At 36.5% G+C, this 19,685-nt stretch overlaps 1 protein-coding gene across 11 annotated transcripts in view; it reads right to left on the reverse strand.

Moving 5' to 3' along the window:
- The window catches only part of HECTD1 (HECT domain E3 ubiquitin protein ligase 1), a 103,483-nt gene that overhangs the window by 31,532 nt on the left and 52,266 nt on the right, over positions 1 to 19,685 (reverse strand). For all 11 annotated transcript variants that reach the window (XR_006282066.1, XM_038404552.1, XM_038404560.2 and 8 more), the window contains exons 14-24: positions 16,901 to 17,164; positions 16,723 to 16,799; positions 13,723 to 13,857; positions 12,791 to 12,937; positions 12,337 to 12,431; positions 10,725 to 10,830; positions 6,803 to 6,937; positions 6,578 to 6,717; positions 5,828 to 6,151; positions 4,573 to 4,739; positions 4,158 to 4,334 (exon numbers count right to left, since the gene is read on the reverse strand). Coding sequence is in view for 10 of the 11 variants with exons in the window: in XM_038404552.1 (XP_038260480.1) it covers positions 4,158 to 4,334; positions 4,573 to 4,739; positions 5,828 to 6,151; positions 6,578 to 6,717; positions 6,803 to 6,937; positions 10,725 to 10,830; positions 12,337 to 12,431; positions 12,791 to 12,937; positions 13,723 to 13,857; positions 16,723 to 16,799; positions 16,901 to 17,164 (1,767 nt within the window). In the remaining variant the exon portion in view is untranslated. The remainder of the gene's footprint in view (positions 1 to 4,157; positions 4,335 to 4,572; positions 4,740 to 5,827; positions 6,152 to 6,577; positions 6,718 to 6,802; positions 6,938 to 10,724; positions 10,831 to 12,336; positions 12,432 to 12,790; positions 12,938 to 13,722; positions 13,858 to 16,722; positions 16,800 to 16,900; positions 17,165 to 19,685) is intronic.

A 19,685-nucleotide genomic window follows, 5' to 3' on the forward strand; every position in this document is an offset into this window, starting at 1 on the left:
TGAGTTACTAAAATTAGTAAATAGCCTTCAGTGCCAATTAAAATGAAAAAAGTTTTTGAATTTAAATAATTTGATGCTTTTACTAAGTTAAGTTGGCATTCACATGCCTTAACTAATCTCTATTTTCAGGGTCTGAGAATCCAGCCAAAAAAAGTTTGCTCCAGGCTGGAATTTGGCATACGAGGTGCCTGTTGAACAGGCATTTCTTCTTGTTTTTTTAAAAAAAAAAAAAAAAAAATTAAAATAAAGATGATTATTATTATTAAAAGATGGTTATGAGTTTCATATAAGTGGGCTTGAAGTATTTGTAAGATAAAATGTTTACTATAACAAAGGATGCTAATACGGTTTCCCCTAAATTTACGAATTTCATTCCTTAAAAATTAAGTTAAGTCAGCAAAAATCATAATTATGTATTAAAATATGTATTAAATTTATGTATTAAAATTTCTCATGTTTCTGCGAAACTGTAATAATTACAACACTGTTATATATGTTGCTTAATTGAAGCTTAGTGTGATAGCATCTTTAAGTTATAGAATGCTATAGAATAGAAAGTTATAGAATAGAATTCATTTAAAAAATGAAATTGATTAAACTGGGATTTTTTTCTTTCTTGTATTCTAATTCAAAATACAAAGAATTTTACTGAAACTCAGTTTTTTAGTTCAGTAATTAATGTTGGCCCAATCCTGCATTCCTTACTCACATGAATAGCCTCACTGATTTCCACTGGACTATACAGGCAAGGACTACTTGCTTGAGTTAGGGTGGCAGGTTTGGACTCTACAATTGCAAAAGAATAATAAATTTAAGAGAATGTTTGACTAGATGATTACTTGAGATGAAAATAGCTCTAACTGGATGCAACTTCTCTATTCTTTTATTAGAAGATGTCTCTAACACCACTGTAATAATAGACTAACGTAAACAAGTTCAAAAGGTAAAGTTAATATCTAAGCCCTTAATTCAGACTATTGTTACTACTGCTCACATCATGTATAAAGGGTAAAATGTTACTCATGTTTTAATTTCTTGCTTGTCTAAATGTTTATCACAATCCTAATGTTTCATAAAAGGTTTTTTTTTTTAAATTTAAGCTTTACTATATGTTGTTATAATGAAACTTGGTAGCACTGTTTCAACTGATCAGAACTTTCCATTAAACTCATAAAAGCGTGGGGTTTTTTTTTTAGTCATTTTGTATCACATCAGGAAGAAATGAGACCTAGAAACTGTCAGGCCAGATGCACGTTTTATTTTCTCAAATAAAGACAGATATGAGCTATTTTTAAGTTAAACATTAAAATGTACTTCTGGCATCATCAAATGCTTTTTTTGTGTGTGCAAAGTTCTACCCAAAAGGCTTAATTTTTTAGAAGAAAATACAACTTCAATTCTCAGACTAGGCCAACACGCTCTTGCATTTTGGAGAAAAAGAGTGTTTTTAAATGGCCACAATCTTCACATGTCAAAAATAGGTATCCACATTAGCAGTGTCACAGTTTATGAAGTATTTTTGTTTTTATTATGCACTGATAAACATTTAAGAGATTTTATATGAACTATTTCAAGCCATCTCAAACTGAAACTTGCCATGCAAAAGGTGACACACAAAATTTGAATTTTTCCTTTTCTCCATTAAAAACTCAGGATTTCAAATGCTTTTCTTGCCAAACTCTACACACAAGATACAGAGGTAAGTCCCTTATCATGGTAAACAAATATGAATTTCCTTATGGGGTTTAGGAGAGAATTTTTGGAAAAGCATAACCAAATATACTATTCCTAGTTAGTAGCATCTTTCCTATTATTTTTAGATTATCTGATTTTAAAAGCTCATATGAAATTTTTTCATATATATAATGAAGTCACTTTCTACGCATTAGGAATCTTGCTCCTGCAAGGTGCTGGGTACTCTTGCCCCAGTTCAACAAAGCATTTCAATATCTCCTTAAAATTCAGAAATGAGTAGTCCCACTAAAGTCACTGGGATGTTTCTTGCAATATTCCAACAATGCATAGGAAGACTATAGTACGGATAAAGAATTTGCTGATATCTTTTATGTAATCTGATTTAACTACATGAGAAGGCTGAGCAACAATTTCACTTATTTTAAATAATAAAGTTTTAGCAAAGGGAGATAAACTATTGATTTACTAGGAGATTTGCATGATAAAAATATTACTGACCACCCATACTTAGAAAAGTATTGCAAATAAGAATATGGCTGTGGGTGTGGCTGCATCTGTTAAGAGCAGTGTACTGATCATGGAAGAGTTTCCTACACGCTACACTGAAGTTTAAAAAAAATATCCAAACAACATTATGTCTTTAAATAATATTAAAGGGCTAACAACCGTACACAGAAAAAAAATACAGAGCTAAGGAAGGAGTGATCCTATATTCAGGAGGCATCAGAAATGGGGTTGATATTGCATCCTTGAAAGGGAAAATAATAAAGAAGGAGATAGTATAATCATCAATGTTAGGGAGCCTCTCTGATAGCACTCTATATCCTCCTGAGCTCTGACTTCCATGGCTTTTGTAGACCATTAAGTTAATTGTTTTTATATTAAGCAAATAGTGACCTGATCCCAGTGAAGCTAGCAAGATAGGAAAGGTATAGAATACATATTTTTAAAAAAAAAAAAAAAAAAAGTCCAAGAAAAACATTGCAAATGCTAAGCTAGAAGAGATGCAGAAAGGTATCTTGAGATAATGCAGATGATATGAAGCATAGTTCATCATGTTGTACTAATCAACAATTTTACATGCTGTAAACTGTTTATCATGTCACAAACAGATTCTGCAATAACAATTTGGTGTATTTAATGAAGTAAAATGGTAAAGATATATTCATTTCATATTCACCATTTCCAAACCAACTCAATTTCTACTGTACTTGTTATATGTACTGGAACAGACTATTTTCATGCATTAAAAAGAAAAATGTAGAATTTCACAACTGAACTGCAACAGTGAAAAGAAAATCATAACATTTAATCTACCTCCTTTAAAATATTAATCACCTGTGCCCTACAAACATCATAACATTTTCTCATAGACACTCAGACTTTAAGGCCAGAAAGGACCATTGTGATCATTTAGTCTAACCTCCTGCACATAGCAGGCCTCAGAACCTTACCCACCCACCCTCCTGTAATAGATCTGTAACCTCTGGCTGAGTTACTAAAGTCCTCAATCATTGTTTAAAGACCTCACGTTACAGAGAATCCACCATTTACTCTAGCTTAAATCAGCAAGTGACCTATGCCCCATGGTGTAAAGGAAAGCAAAAAGCTCCTAAGGGTCTGCCAATGAAACCCGGGAGAAAATTCCTTCCCAACCCAAATTATGGTGATCAGTTAGATCCTGGGTATGTTGGTGAGACCCACCAGCCAGATACTTGGAGAAAGAACTCACTGTAGTAACTCAGAAGCCTCCCCCATCTAGTGTTCCATCTGCAGGCACTGGAGATATATTTGCTACGAGCAATCCCAGATGGGCCACATGTCATTGTAGGCAATATCATACCATCCCCTCCAAACTTATCAAGCTCAGTCCTGAAACCAGTTAGGATTTTTGCCCCGACTGCTCCCCTCGGGAGGCTGTTGCTGAACTTTACTTCACTGATGGTTAAAAACCTTTGTCTAATTTCAAGCCTAAACTTGTTGATGGTCATTTATATCCATTTGTTGTGTCAACACTGGCCCTTAACTTAAATAACTCCTCTCCCTCCCTGGTATTTATCCCACTGATGTATTAAAAGAGAGCAATCTTAGCTTCCCATAGCCTTCCTTTGGTTAGGCTAAACAAACCAAGCCCCTTAAGTCTCCTCAAGTAAGATAGGTTCTCCATTCCTCTGACCATCTTAGTAGCCCTTCTCTATACCTGTTCCAGTTGGAATTCACTTTTCTTAAAATGGGAGACCAGCATGGCACAGTATTTCAGATGAGATCTCACCAGTGCCTTGTACAATGGTAAAACACTTCCCTATCTCTACTCAAAATACCTTGCCTGATGCATTCTAGGTTTGCATTAGCCTTTCAAAGTGAAGCAAAGAAAACAAAATGATGATTTCATAATCACAATTCAATGGAACATGAAACTATTAATCTAAAACTCTTTGTAAATTCAATAAGCACTTCCTCACCATTATGCAATTCTCCTGTAACAGTGCCTTCGCCCTGTGGACTGCCATCCTGATCTCGCCACTTCCAGTCAATTCCCCTGATTACACGAGCACCAGGAACCATGTACTTCAAAACTTGAGAACGAACTAGCCGCCTCTGCCTCCGCAGATTAGCTTCTGCCTCCTTAGCTGCTTTTCCTACACACAGTAATTGAAATGTAGATTAAAGAAAAATCTAGACAAGATTGTAAAAGTATGTTTAAAAAGGTAAAGCTAAATTGCATGCAAACTTATTTTGAGCTTAGGTTTTTTTTTTTAAAAAAGGTCAATGACAAAGTTCAATTTATCACTTTCCTCATATTCACTTATCTTCGTGCCATGCATTCACTATCACTTTGTGGGAAAGCAAATTGGATAGATGTATTCTTTTCCTTACCTAACTGATCTTCACACACTCCATTCACAGTACCATAAAGTTCAAAACCAGACAGGGAGAGGTAGTGTGTTTGCCCACTGGCATTCTTTCCCATCTGTTTTATTCTTACATGTCTCCATCCCTGCTTCTCATCCTTTGGTGGATCTATAGGCCAAGTTGCTGTAGATCTTCATGTTAATTGGGAGAAAAAGAAGAGAGGGATCCTTTTATTAATGCTAATTTACTAATGCATGAAAACTGACAAGAACATAAAAAATATGAAAATAAGAAGCTTTACGGGTTAAAAAATTTGGATGAGCACTGTTATGATTTCACAAGTGTTACCTGCTTTCTCCAAAAAAAAACAAAAACAAAAAACAAAAAAACAAAAACAAAAACCAAAGCCATCTTCTAAATCTGGAGTTCAATTTTTCCATTATGTGAACCACATATTAAGAGTCTCCTGGAACACTTCTCCTCCCCACTCTTGACTGCACAGAGCACTTAAGGCTCCCAGTCACAATTACATAATATTCCTATAGCTACCATAGCAATTGGTTACAGGAAAAAATAATACTAAGTAAATTAATAGCTTGTTTTAGCTGCATTTACCATAATGTAAGGCAAGTCAGAAACAAAGAGGAAAGCCAGCATCAAATGACCAGCCAACCTGCTACGTACCAGCAGCAAGTACTCAGTGGATTATTGACCCCAGTTTGGGGAAAACTACTCTAAACCATGTTATGTTGCTACCATGCAAGTTAAGCTTATATGGCATCAGTTTATTCAGAGGAATAAGAGGAATGCTGTGTTATACTTCAAATGGAAGAGTAAACAAAATTTGCTCTAACATATTTCCACTGCCTATGACAAACATTATAAATTAGGCAACAATCTGAACTTACTACTATATTGAGATCAGACATTTGTTACATTCTACATTTCATAATGTAGAGTGATAATGGTCAGACACTTTTTAACAACAGTGCATCTCTCCATTATCCGTATGCATTAACAAGATCATAGCAAAGAAGCAACTCTGTGGAAAATGCAACAGTATAGATTTTCAATATTTATGAACATTTAAGTCCATAATGCATCAGTGAAAATAAAAATGCGAAACTAAGTTTGTGGACTAGAAATGCTCTTAAAAGAGCCAAAGAAGGGTTTAAAATTAGAGATGCAAGAGCCTACATCTAAGAGCTAGGATATAGTAAAGCATGTTTTTAATTGACAGTTCAACTTTGTAAAGGCAGCTAGAATATTTTCAACATACCCTGGTTCATTGAGACTACAGTCATCAACATGGGTATACAAAGTAGTCCAGTTCTGTCCATCCTTGGATACCTGGAAAACCCAATTTCTGAGTGCAGATCTTCCATAACCACGAGCATGGCGTAACGTATATGCCGATGGTATTACCCAAAGACCAAGATCTATGGCAAACCAAGCATTCTTATCATCATTAGTATGACAATTCAGGGCTGAACTCTCTCGATTTAAGATGTCTTCCAAACGTCCATAAGGCAAATTTCTTCCTTCTGAAGATGTAACCACTACTAACCCATAGGCTGCTGGATTTACCCACTCATATGCAGTTCTACGTTGAAAAGAGAATTGTATATTATTCATCATCTACTTTAAAAGAACAGGTCAGTAAAGTTCGACAGACTGCTGAGAATAATTTTTAATTAAGATTAAATTATAAAATAGTCAGACCCCCTGAGATATTAAATAACTGAGAGAATCCAAAACTTTCATATTACTATGAGTTCAAAGAGAAAATGATTTGTCTTAGATAAAGACAGAAACTGAAATTCCCAAGACAACTTCAAAGATTCATAACGTTCTTTTATCCTTCAGGTACAATACACTCAAATTTAATTCTATCCAGGAATACTAAAAAAGAGATATTGTTCTTTTTGAAATGATAGTATATTCCATTTTACTACAATACTTCCTTGAGTTTTGCTCCTGATAATTATGGCATATTATATTTAACTAAATTAACTCTGAAGAATCTTACTTTGCATTCGTCCCAATCCAGTAAATAATTCCATTTTCATCAAAGTCATGTTGGTGTCTGAATACAAATGTTTGGCCTTCACGTAGTTTTCGTACAAAAACAAATGAAGCTCGATCAAAGTCATACCACTGCTTTGCTACCTAAAGAATGAAAAAACAATTGAAATCATATCAAGAAAGAATGCCTCTACTCTTTGCAAATTCATCTGTGTGGGATGTTGCTCACCATTTTCAGGAGATATTGCTCTAAGGATTCCACTGTTGCCAAAGGCTCCATTTTCAACATTCTGCCAGTTCGATCTATCAAAGAAGTCTCCCCAGAAGCACGTTCCAAACGAAACCTCAATCTTCTTGTTAAGATCTAAACTCAAGTGTACCAAAACATTAATAAAGGCCTCTTCTGATCATACGCGTGTCAATTTTATGAAAGTTGACACATATCACCATAATAAAAAGTTGTACTGATTCAAGCAAAATATTTTTCCACTTTTATGTTTTTATATACCTGTTAATAAAAAAACAAGAGCACAAAATGGAAACAAATACATATATCTTATTAAAAAACCTTTCAACTTTGCATCGTTACAGCTAACCAGACAGATATTCCTTACCATACTACTGGAGAACATGTTAAGTAAATTTTCTTCTGACTTTTCATCTTATGCCACAAAATTATTTACAGTAATGTCTATTAATCAGGAATACAAAACTTGAAAATACTTTAAAACATATCCAATTTATAAAGTAGTGTTTTCGTAAGTTCCCCTAGCTAATTTTTGGTAATTAACAATAGCAATAATACTTTGCATTTCATTGTGCCTTCCATGATCTTAATAACTACTTTCAAGTCTGAATGAGTTAAGACTCAAAACCTGTTGGGCAGAAATGGGTAAACAGATGGGGAAACTGCAGCACCCAGATGTTATAACAGGAAGTCTGTAGCAAAGGCAGAAATGGAAGTCACATCCCACTGGTCTCCCTGATCAGGGTTTAGCCACAAGACCATCTTTCCCCTCACATAGTTTTCTTCAATCCCACAGCTACACAATATTAGAAAAGGAGCCAAAGTTAACAACTTTCACATTCTACCAGCTCTTTAGTTGAAGACTGGATCCGTTTTTCGTATATATATATGTAGTGGACATTAGTTCCATCTGAATCGGTCAAGATGTGCATAACTGATTCTATGTATCTTAAGACATTGCAGTCTGCAAGCTCTCTCAGGCAAGTCATCATTGTACTTGAGAATTTTTTCATAGTTTTTTTCTCTGGTTACAAATGCTAAGTTTGTGACATTCTAAATATTCTCATAGGAAGAGTTTGGATTCATAATCACAGGAAGATGACTTAACCACAAAATTAAGCTGACGAGAACCTAGGTTTAGAGAATATTTTTAATAAACAAAAGATGGCAAGAACAGAAATGGCAATTCAGAAAAATTATTGGTAAAGCTGAAAAGCAGTACTGCAGGACTAAATACTTACTTTTCAAAAGTTATTGCAAGCCAGAGACCCCCTTTTATTCCTAAAAATTCTTGCATTCTTATATTAATACCAGGAATTAATTTACCATATTGAAGTCAGCATCAAATATATGGGAAGTAGAATGGAAAGTCAGACAAGAAATCTAACAATTGCTGTTTAGCATGCTGGCCTTAGAAAGTTTATCCATCAAACATTACCTTACTAAGGAGAAATAAAGTTGGAATTTTTCCCCCTTTTTACAGATGCTCTAAATAAGCCAGACTTGAACAATGTTAGTTACTTTTAATTTATGAACAAGCAATGGCAAAGCTTCTCCACATTGGTCTGATGAGATAATAAACTAGGTTTACGAGAAATAAAACAATTTTAAAAGTATTATATATAAGAAAAAAACAAACTTAAAAGCCACCTTTGTTGCCACTTGCCTCTCCAACTACCAACCCATCCCTTTCATCTCTAAACTAACTGAATGTGCAGTCTACAATTTCTCTCCTGTCGTCCAATTCCATTCTAAACTCTCTCCAAGCTGGCTTCTGCCACTTGCACTCCACTGAAACCACTCTCACCAAAGTCTCTAATGACCTCCTTCCAAGTTAAAGTTCAGCCTTGTTCAACACAGTCCATCATACCCTTCTTGAAATCTTGTCCTCCTTTGGCTTTCATTACTGTCCTCTCCTGGTTCTCCTCCTACTTCTCTAATAGCACCTTCAAGCAAGTTATTGTAGGATTCTCCTCATATCCCCTCCAACTTTCTGTGGGGGTTACACTCTGGGCTTCTACTCCAGACCCGTCTCCTTCTGTCCAAACTAAAATCTCAACCAATCTCTCTGACATCTCACAGATGCCTAACCATCAGTTCTAGCTCAACATAGCTATAACAGAGCTCTTAATCTTGCCCTCAGCTCTCCCTTCTACCTCGATCATTGTGAACAATAACTATTTTGCCTGTCACTCAGTCCCATCACCTGGGCATCATCTTCAACTCTGATCTGTCTCCAAGTTCTCACATCCAGACTATATCTATATCTTGAAATTTCTTTCTGAATAATGTGTCTAAAATACAGTCTCTGCAATTCATCCACACAGCTAAAAGACTCATTGGAGGTTATAATCTCATATCTTAATTACTGCAACATCCTTTTCTCTGCCCACATGCAATCTTGCCCTGATTATATTCATTCAGAATGCTGCTGCAAGGATCATTTTGATAACCTATCACTTTAAGTCAACCTTCTCTTTGAATCTCTCCACTGGCTCCCCTTTCTCTATCACATTAACCCACTTGTTCTCACTTTCAAGGCCCTTCACAGCCTATGCCTGGCCTATCCATCGTCTCTTATTCAGCCAAATTTTCATTTTCCATCTGGTAGATTTTTGTACTGACAAAATTGACTGCATTACAGAAAATGCTGGGGAAATGCTAGCGGTTTTGAGGACAGGAGGGAAGTTTGGACTTTTGGCACCCCCAAGGGGTTGTGGAATGTGGTTTTAATTTTGATTCTCATGCCCAGCTGAAACTTTTGGTACTGGAGAAGGGATGCATCTTCTCTTTCTACCCCCATTTTTTGGGGGGAAAAGAGATGCTTTCCATTTTGGAGCAGGAGTTTAATTTGAGTTAATTTACATTCCTTGTTCCCACTACAGCAACCCTGCACAGTAGCTGTCTCTGATCAACCAATAAAGCCAGGCTTCATCACCCACTTGTTAAATTTTTAAACAAGCTCCTTGGTACTTTCTCCCATGCTGCCCCTCTTGAAAAGGGCACCCTTTAATCATCTACAAAACAACCCCATTATCCTCTTTCAAACTCTTTGTACGACGCCTACAATAAACTTGACAACAATTAGGCAATCAGTATGTTGATACTCTGCCTACCATGCTGATCAATACTGTCTCACTGTTTCCTCATACTCCCCCATGTGTGTTCTTCTGTTGTTTCTTGTCTTACATTATAAACTCTTTGGGACAGGTACTATCTTGTTGCTCTGTGTTTACACAGCACCCAGCACTATTACAAATAACAAAAATATTACAAATTATCTTATTGTATATTATTGCACAGTTTGGTTGTTTCAGTGCAAGCAAAGTAAGACAGCTCCAGCTCTGAAGATTTTACATTGTAAATAACTATGGTACAGCTGACCAACAGAACAGCTGAAGTAGTAGTCCTTTATTACAGAGTCCCCCAGCACCAAGAACTAGTAATAATGAAAAAAATCACAGTAGATATATTAGGATGTTTCCCTATGCTGTTCTCTTCCTAGGGCTTGTCTACATACAAAAGTATGTACAGTACAACCTGCTAGAGTGGATGCAGTTATATCAAGGTAAAGTGGTCGTACTGGTACAGCTTATTCCCACATAGGATGGGGAATATCACTGGACACAAGGAGCAGTTGACAAATCCCTTCTTTTTTCAGTCAGAATTTACCTGTACTCTCACTTTCTATAAGAAAAGTAAATGAAACTGCTAAAAAACCTGAGCAGTACAGGAAGTAGCAGAACATTAAAGAATAATGAGGTCAGATCTCTTTAAGGTTAAAAAAATTCTCTAATTCTTTGCAACTTGACAGGAATATGCCTCATGTAGATTGACTGAGATTTTTTTCCTAAAATTAATATGAAACTCAACATTATACATTACTATAGCAATACACAGTTACCTGCAGATTATATGTAGAGCCTGGTGTATCATACAAGTAGAGAGGTAGACGTTCAATAGATTCTAACACTGCTATCAATTTCCGAATTAATGCAACTGCTGGACGACTGTGAAAGGAAGCAGATAGACATTACAAAAATTACCTCACATTGAAAACTCAAGAAAATGTTTTTGACTAAATCTCAGGGGATAGCAATTGTTTTGTTTTAAAGTTTGGAAGAAAGGTGAAATTAGACTGTTTAAGAAGATAACTTGAGAAACCTAGGGCACTCCCGTATTTATCAAAATGTTTAATTATTTCAATTAAAAGTATCTTTAACATTTAAAGATACAGGTCCAATGATCTTTCTTCCTTTCTTAGGTATCCTATCTTCTATAGCTGAAGGGACGTTTGGTGACCCTTTAACAGTGGAAGTTGCTTTCAGCCTACAACTCAACATTCTTGCTATGTCTTCCAACTCCTTGTTTTTCTCTGGCCCCCTACTTCCTCCTTTCTTCAGCTATTCAAAACCGTTAGGCCTTCTTAATTCCCTTGGGCTCGCATGGCTGTTTCATTGCTGTGTAGACTTCCAAGCTCAAGCAGGAGCCCTGTAGAATGGGAGAGATCCAGAGCTCAGGCTCCAGCCCAAGCCCAGAAGTCTACACAGCAAGGAAACAGCCCCACAGTCCGAGCCCGAGTCAGCTAGCATGGACCAGCCATGAGTTTTTCTTTGCTCTGTAGACATACCCTTAAGTTAAAGGTTGTTTCAATACAAACTTCCTGATGACACCCTGCACCAGGGGACTTAGATACTGATGCAGAACAAGCATCACAGAAAAAATGAAAAAGCAATTTTTCTGCGTTATGGGTTTCTCACTTTTGCTGTGGAACCATATCAGAATCAAATATGCACTGATGGCTGCAGGCAAGATACGTTATCAACTGCATCATGTCAGGTACTCTTTATGCATTTTGGTAATTAACGTCCAACCAGACTAAGCACCAGGTGGAAGGGTACTAAGATAATGAAGTACTGGAACTAAAAAGGAAAGGCCATGGGGAAAAAAGAGGAATATAGGAAAGAGTGGGACAGGAGAATAGTGAAGCTCTGGGCTATAAAACAGATCTGATATATAACAGTGGGGAGGAACCAGATACCATCAAACTGTACCACAAAGCCACAAAAAATGACAAATCAAGAAAATAAATCTGAGAAATTAAGAATGTATATATTTTTAAATAACTATGTATTAAAGGCACCCCACAGTAATTACGGCATATTTATTTTGTGAATACCCTCTGGAAATTAATTTCTCTAATGGCTATTTAAGTAAAACAACACTCCAACATGTTTATGTCAGTTTATAGTCACCCATTCCACAGTGTTAAACAGTCTACTATGCCACCATAGAATGAAAATGCCCACATATGACTGATTAATGTGAAGCTACTTTATGCCTTTATGAATTAGCATAAATAGAGCATATTCCAAGTAGCAAACTGGTCAGTCAATTAGTAGTTTAATGGCAGATGCTGTCACTTAAGACTAGTAAAATGAAAAACCCCAGGGCAAATGTAGTCTTATTTTGTGTTACTGCTTCACAAAGGAACACAAATTATTTTTTGTTTTTACCTTTCATCATCTTCATTTTCACTGAATGCTGTTTTGAACACATTTATTCTCTCTACTAGTTGGCTACAATCTTGTTTCACATCTAAATCCACATTCTAACAAAAAAGAAAAAGAAAATTATTATTAAAATATGTAAAATGGTGCAAAGTAATAAATATATTGCTTCTTTAGACTGAAAATGCACTTGTTCATACTTACTGACTGCTACCAGTACAAAAAGAAAGAAAGAAATTGAGCAAATTTGAAAAACTTGATTTTATCTTTTGATTACACATGAACTTCTGCTTATATGTTGTATATATTCTTCAGCTGTTTTAAGTCTGCATAGCTCCATTTAAGTCAATGAGAAGCTACACTTATTTATACCAGGGGAGCATCTATTTATTGTAAATTGTTCATTTTTCAAGTAAATTGTACTCTTTTCTGAACACCTCCAACTTTTCAGTAAACTTACATTATTTAAAACAGTAAGAAGTGCCTGCACTAAGCCACTACTGCACATTTCATACGGTGAGATAGTGTTTTCATCCTTCAACAGCACAATTAAGTTTTCTAAAGCAGTCTTCATTAAATCTCTCCAAGTATTTTCTCCCTCAATGCACTGGAGACAAAGAGAAGCATAAGATGAGACCAGTTAATATAAATTTAACTATTATTCCAAGTACTACTACATATACCAGGGGCGGGCAAACTTTTTGGCTTGAGGGCCTCATCGGGGTTGAGAAACTGTATGGGGGGCCTGGTAGGGAAGACTGTGCTTCCCCGAACAGCCTGGCCCCTGCCCCCGATCCACCCCCTCCCCCTAACTGCCCCCCTTAGAAACCTCAACTCATCCAACCCACCCTGCTCCTTGACCGGCCCCTCCCGAACCCCCCCCCGCCCCTCAGGATCCCACCCCCACATCCACCCCCCCCACCCCCTGACAGGCCTCCCAGGGCTATCCAACTCCCCTCCCCCCCATTTCCCATCCCCTGACCACCCCTGCCCCTCCGTCCCATCCAACCTCCCCCTGCCCCCTGACTCCCCCCGGGGCCCTCTGCCCCTTATCCAACCTCCCCCACCCCCTTTACCACGCCGCTCAGAGCAGCATGCCCAGCAGGAGCGGCATGCCAGAATGCAGGCGATGCGGTGAACTTAGGCTGCGGGGGTGGGGGGACAGCAGGGGAGGGGCCAGGGGCTAACTTCCCTGGCCAGAAGCTCAAGGGCTGGGCAGGATGGTCCTGTGGGCCGGATGTGGCCCACGGGCCGTAGTTTGCACACCTCTGACATATACAGTTTTTGACAAGATATGTGAAAATTGTGAACATGAACATTTCATGTCTAAATTTATTGCAACTTTCCCTTGTTTCATGACAGATACATTAAGATATGAAAGCCTGTACTTACCTGTCTGTTTGTATGAAGTTCCCAAGAAGATTCTAACTGGGTTGCTATGTTCCTCAATGTTACAACTACTCCTCGAGGCATGCTTTCAACAGCTTTAAAATGATCATCATATAAATCTCTTGCCATAGTTCGTACCTGCCAAAAATTATTCTAAGAATCAGGATTAAAATATTTTTTTTTATATTTTAGTATGCACAATTCGTCATTTTGAATCATCTGAGAAGAAAGCCTCCTGAGGAATATGGATGTCTCCTAAGTAACAGCATATGAAACTGAAATAGGACGGCAATTTTGGTCTTGCCTAAACTTCCTTTCTAAAAATTGAAACTGGACTGCTACTGCTCGTTTCCAGTTTAAATAGCTCTTCCCCTTAACTGTTGCTCAGCAATTCATACCTAGCACAATCTCCCCCTTTCTATAGCCCATTTTCTCTCCACAGTCAAAGCTTCCATACTCTCCAATACAAATGAGATTCCTAGAGATATTTTGGCACAACAATCCAATAAAATACACCACCACAACAGACGTCACTGCCAGAATGACCATCTTTGTAGAAAGTGAATTTATAATGCCAAAAGGAGAGGGGTAAGAGCCCCTACTCTCCCCATAAGATACCTTGATGGTAGAGGGGAGAACAGTGGCAGGCTAGACAAAAAAATCCCTTCTACACATGGCACCATAGCCTGTTCCACAGATGCTCCTCCTGCAAGATGCTGTTGTCACCACTGAGGTGCTTCACTTCAGTCAGGAGAAGCTCCATGACGAGAGGAAGACAGAAAAAGGAGTGATGGATAGTGGAACATACAGAATAGCTACAAAGCAGGTGGCAAGCTCTGCAAGGCATTAGTGATTTTTCTGAGTTTGGCAAACAAATTATAATGGTTCAACATCCATAATAGAATATATTATCTTGATGTTTACAGAGGGTACAAATATAAAAACAACTGTAGTTTAATATTTTAGTATCATCTTTATTCAGAACAGGAGGAGGAGGAGGAGAGAACAGGTTTGGGAGCAACTGTGACAACTGTACTATAAATTTGCTTTAGCAAAATACCAGAATATACATGTGAGATTACTAGTGTTTCTTCAAGATTCTAGCATCTGGGTTTTCTTTGCTAAAGATGTCCATGACAACAGTATTTAGATGAGTGGGAAGGAATATAAACTGATCACACAACCAGAAAACTAAGTAAGGGTAATCACACTGCCTTGGCAAATTTGCATATTTGTACATTGAAAACCTTAGTGCATGTTGCTAAATTTCAAGCACACATGCCATGCTTATGAACAAGTTAATTTGTAACTGTGAACACCACAGACAAAGGTTACAGAACCTATATGAATTGTTTATCTGTGCCTATTTCTAAACTCATATCCTAGATGTGTTAATCTCTTCATAGTGAAGGTTAAAACTAACTTTCTATTATAAACCCACTTTTTCCTAACACTCCATCCCACTTCACCAATACTAAACCAACTCCCCCAAAAATTTTCCTATGTGATCTTATATGAAGCTTTTCTACAAAGCCTGAGGCCAATAGGAGAAGGCATTCATTAAGTGAACGTTCAGGAAATTAGGTATTTTGCTTTTTGGAATTTTTCTAATATTTTTTGCCTCATAATAATGACTTGTGTTCTATGCAGCAATTACTTGATACAGCTCTGGATTTCTGCAACACTACCTCCCTTCCTACTCGCAGACCTCTTCCTTTCACTGCTCCTCATCCAACCAGTACAATAGAACAGTATTTATGTTTATTTTTATATTGAATTCAATTTTACATTTCCTCCACATTCAAATTTTTGATGTGGTACGTATTTTTGTATTTACAGTGTGTAATTGCATTACAAAAATTGTTGCGGAAAAGCTGGAGGTTTTGAGGGTCAAAAGGAAGATTGAACTTTTGGTACCCAGAATGTGGTTTCAGTTTTGGTTTTCATGCCCGGCTGAAGTTTTTGGTACTTGGGAAGGAATGCATCTCTTCTTTCTCCCCTCATTTTAAGGGGGGAAAGAAGTAACTTTTCATTTTGGAGCAGCAATTTTAATTGAGTTAATTTATATTTCTTGTTCTCCCCACTGCCACCCTTCCCAGTAACTGTCCTAGGGCACCCCATCCCAATATCTGTCACTTGACCTGAGTTTCCACCAAAGTGAGGTGTAGGTAGGCAGAAGACACTTTTCCTCAGGGCTATTGTTGCATGCTATCTGCAGACTCAGGCAGATAACACTGCAACACCATAAGTACCAAGCATATTTGGTTCATGTTCTGCAAGTTTCAGTCACAACCATATGAGTTAGAGGCGTGGTTTTAAGAAGGAGTTTAGTTTAGTTTCTGGAGCACAATTAAGAATAAAACGTAAATATGCAGCTCCATAACTGTATAATATCTGTAAAACAAAGTGCCAAAAATTCAGGTTTGTTTCATTTGCTGACCTTGCCTAAAACTGGCATTTTTGGCATTTTTCAGAGAAGTCTGAGATGGGAAATATAAGTTCTTCTCTGACTGAACTTGTTCCCAATCAAATCAATGACAATAGTTCCATTTATTTAAATGGGAGCAGGAACAGGCAGGTTTGAAAAGTAATTTTTATAGGAAACATGCACAGGTCTTATAACTTTCTCTGTTTGTATCACTTTGCATAGGTGTGAATAGGGAGAGGTGACATCTTCGTCTACGGCAATTAATGAATGTACACAAAGCAGGGAGTAATATTTTAAAGGATGAGATTTATCTCAATGAGAAGATCAGGCTTGTTAGAAACAGTGGATGAGAGCCATAAAATTACTGTAGATTGACAGAAATTACATGTTTTTTAAACCAACATGGCTCATTTTCTCTCAAATCTTAAAAAAAAATTGCTCATAGTTCAATTAATACTAAATTGGTTGTTAAAAACCTCAGTAATAGGAATGCATCTCTTCATAACCTAAGAAAAATTAAGAATATAGCAAACCACAAATTTGATTAGAAGTACAAAAACCACACACTCACAAACCTTTTGCTTTGTTTTCTCTAACTTGGATTTCAGTTTTCTACCTCTTTTGCCAGTCCAGCCAGTCACAAACTCTGATCCTGCAAACCAATTTTAAATTTTTTTTTAAATTTCACAATACTTAAAACAAACACACACACCCCTGCCCATACCTGTTTATTACACATATCTACATACTTACCCAAAGAGGTTTCAGCGGTAAATGAATGTTTAGTTCCTCTATTGGACTCAAAAACAAAGCCTGGGAGATCTTCTTTTAATATTGTAGCTTGCTGACCATCTGAATTGTGGATAGCAATTTCTCCTTCCTTCAAACAGGTGAGTGACCAGTTTCCCACAGTAAGTTTAGTGGGCCCAGGTGCTGATAAAATTGGCTGACTTGTGGTAGATGGCTTTACTTGGCTTCGAGCTCTTTGTAATTTCTCTAAGAATTCACTTCTACTTTCTATTAAAAAAAACAAACAATTTTCTAGTGCTTGACTTTAAACATAATATATTTCAAGCACAAGTTGTTTTTTTCATGAACAAAGTTTGACTTTAAGTATACTCAGTGCAAAATGTAATTTTAGATTAAGGCTTTTTAAAACATTTTGAACTCCAGCTCTCTGTATTTATGCATTATAATAGGATTTAATTACATGATTACACAAGAACTCATAATATAACTTTTCTTGGGCAAGAGAGAAGACATATAATGTTTGTTAGGAAGTGTAACACAAAGTAAGTTAAGCAAATCCATGTTAAACTTGAATTGAATCTTGTAAAAATCTAATAAGTAATTTACCTCACTACTGTTAATATGAAGTTCTCTAGGAGTCCAAACAAGAGTAATAGGAGCCCAAATCAACCCTCCAACAAAAAAGCACAGTAAAATGGAAACAGCATTTGCAACTTTTGAAGTTAAAAAGGGGGCTGGGAAGGAGACTGCAGCAAGAAGCCACAGTTACTCAGTATTAACACGAGGGGGCTTCTGCAGATTCAGGAGACCATGCCAAGGAGATGCCTCTACTCTCATTCTGCTGACTCTACTTTTCAGGTCCCTTGCTCCACATAGAGGGGAACATCTTACTCAGTCAGTTTAATTATATTATAATATTTTTCTCAACATATGGAAACTAAATGGACAACTATAGATACGTTTTTCATTTTCTAAATGAGAATTTGATTTTGACCAATATAAACAGTTTAAACGATCCTTGAATGATGCCATAAGACTGCTTTCAGTGCGACTGACAAAATCAATTATTTATATATGAGATAATATTTTAACAAAGGAGGAACAGAACAGTATCCAGTATATCTGAGGAGAATTTAGGGTAGTCTCAACCTAGGCTGCCTAACTGTTATCTCATATAGCTGTTGTTATATGTTGTTTTCTATAAAGGTGTGAAGTTAAGCCATATTAAACCCCTGTGTGAATGCTCTCACTCAGAAGTAGAAAGGCCTTAGTTCACACTTAAAGAATTGTCTACATGAACATTTAGTTTGCAGGCAACCTGGATATAAACATACTTCACACTAACCTGCTGCACACAAGTGTTTGTGTGGACCCTGCTGATCACACTAACAGTTCCTTCATGTGCTTGAATCTACATCCCTGAGATAGATCAAAGCACATGAAGGAACTGTTAGTGCGCACCAACAGGATCCACGTGGACATTTAATGCGTGGCAGGGTACGTAGGGTAGATTTACACACAAACCAGAAACTAAACTTTCATGTAGATATGTCCTTAGATTAAGGAAAAGAGAACCAAGGCCACTTTACTTCTGAATCAGAGCATTTATACAAGGGTTTAATATGCTTTAACTTCACATCTTTAGATAATCTGGCTTAATTTTCCTGGGTGTTCCTGTGTAGAATAAGCCATAACTTGGTTCTGTGAGGTTGATCTAGTAAGATACCTCTCCAAAGTCATTAAGAGTGGAAGAATAGCATCCTTGGTTTCTATTGTCTATCCAGAATTGCAATTAACAATGTGCAGTTCTAATTCAGTGTTGATTAACCCCAGGATGCACCTTATGTAATTTATTGTTTTTATTATATTATTTTGTGAGTTGGTGAAAAGCTCTTCAATTACAAAGGATTGCTGATGAGCAACAGAACTGAGTAGTGTGAACAACACAAAAATACAAACTCTGTATAGAGTGTATAAGAATACAATAGACATTTTCTTTACCCCCCTTCACGTTTGTTTAATATTGGTTGGTTTGAATTTTTAGAAGACAAACTAAAACTTTAGTGCAAAAATTACAATAATTTAAATTTGAATTTTGAAATTTAAAGTGAGTTAGGGCAATCTTAAATATGCCTACTTGCATATTATCACAATACTTGTCAATATGGTGTACTATATAGTAAATGGTAATTATGGTTTAACTAGATAAATTTAGAAGAAATGTTTCACTAATTAATTTACTTAATGCAAGTAAAATGACAAAAAAGATTCCAATAATGCCAGGCAGTAAAGATAAATTTTTTTTTACACCTCTAAAGACTGCATGCTTAAATCATTTTATGCATATACTTTTTTTGTACTATACAACAGTAAAATGGCAATTTTTAAATGTTTCTTCATAGATAAGGTTGAAATTAACTTTGTATTACAAGCCTGATTTTGATCTGCCCTTACCCTGACTTCACCAAAATAAATATAATCTCACTGAAGTTTCACAGATTTGATCTTAAACCAGGAAATTTCCCTAATATCATATCTCTGGGTCCCCATATAGAGAAGTCCTAAATTTGCACTACAGCAGCCCAGCTACAATGCTGTAGTTATGCTAATCCCTCCTTTTTTTCTCTCACATTTGAAACAAATCAGACCTGGAATCTGGGAGCTGTAAGGATTTCAGAAAAATTAATTATCTTCTGGGGCATTTTCATAAACTTTTGTTTTGGTTCAACATAAATTAACAGTTGAGCTAAGAAGTTAAAAATGTCTTTTAATCTTTTCATCTTGGCAA

The sequence above is a fragment of the Dermochelys coriacea genome, chromosome 6 (assembly GCF_009764565.3).
Source record: "Dermochelys coriacea isolate rDerCor1 chromosome 6, rDerCor1.pri.v4, whole genome shotgun sequence".
In the NCBI taxonomy this organism is placed as follows: Eukaryota; Metazoa; Chordata; order Testudines; family Dermochelyidae; genus Dermochelys; species Dermochelys coriacea.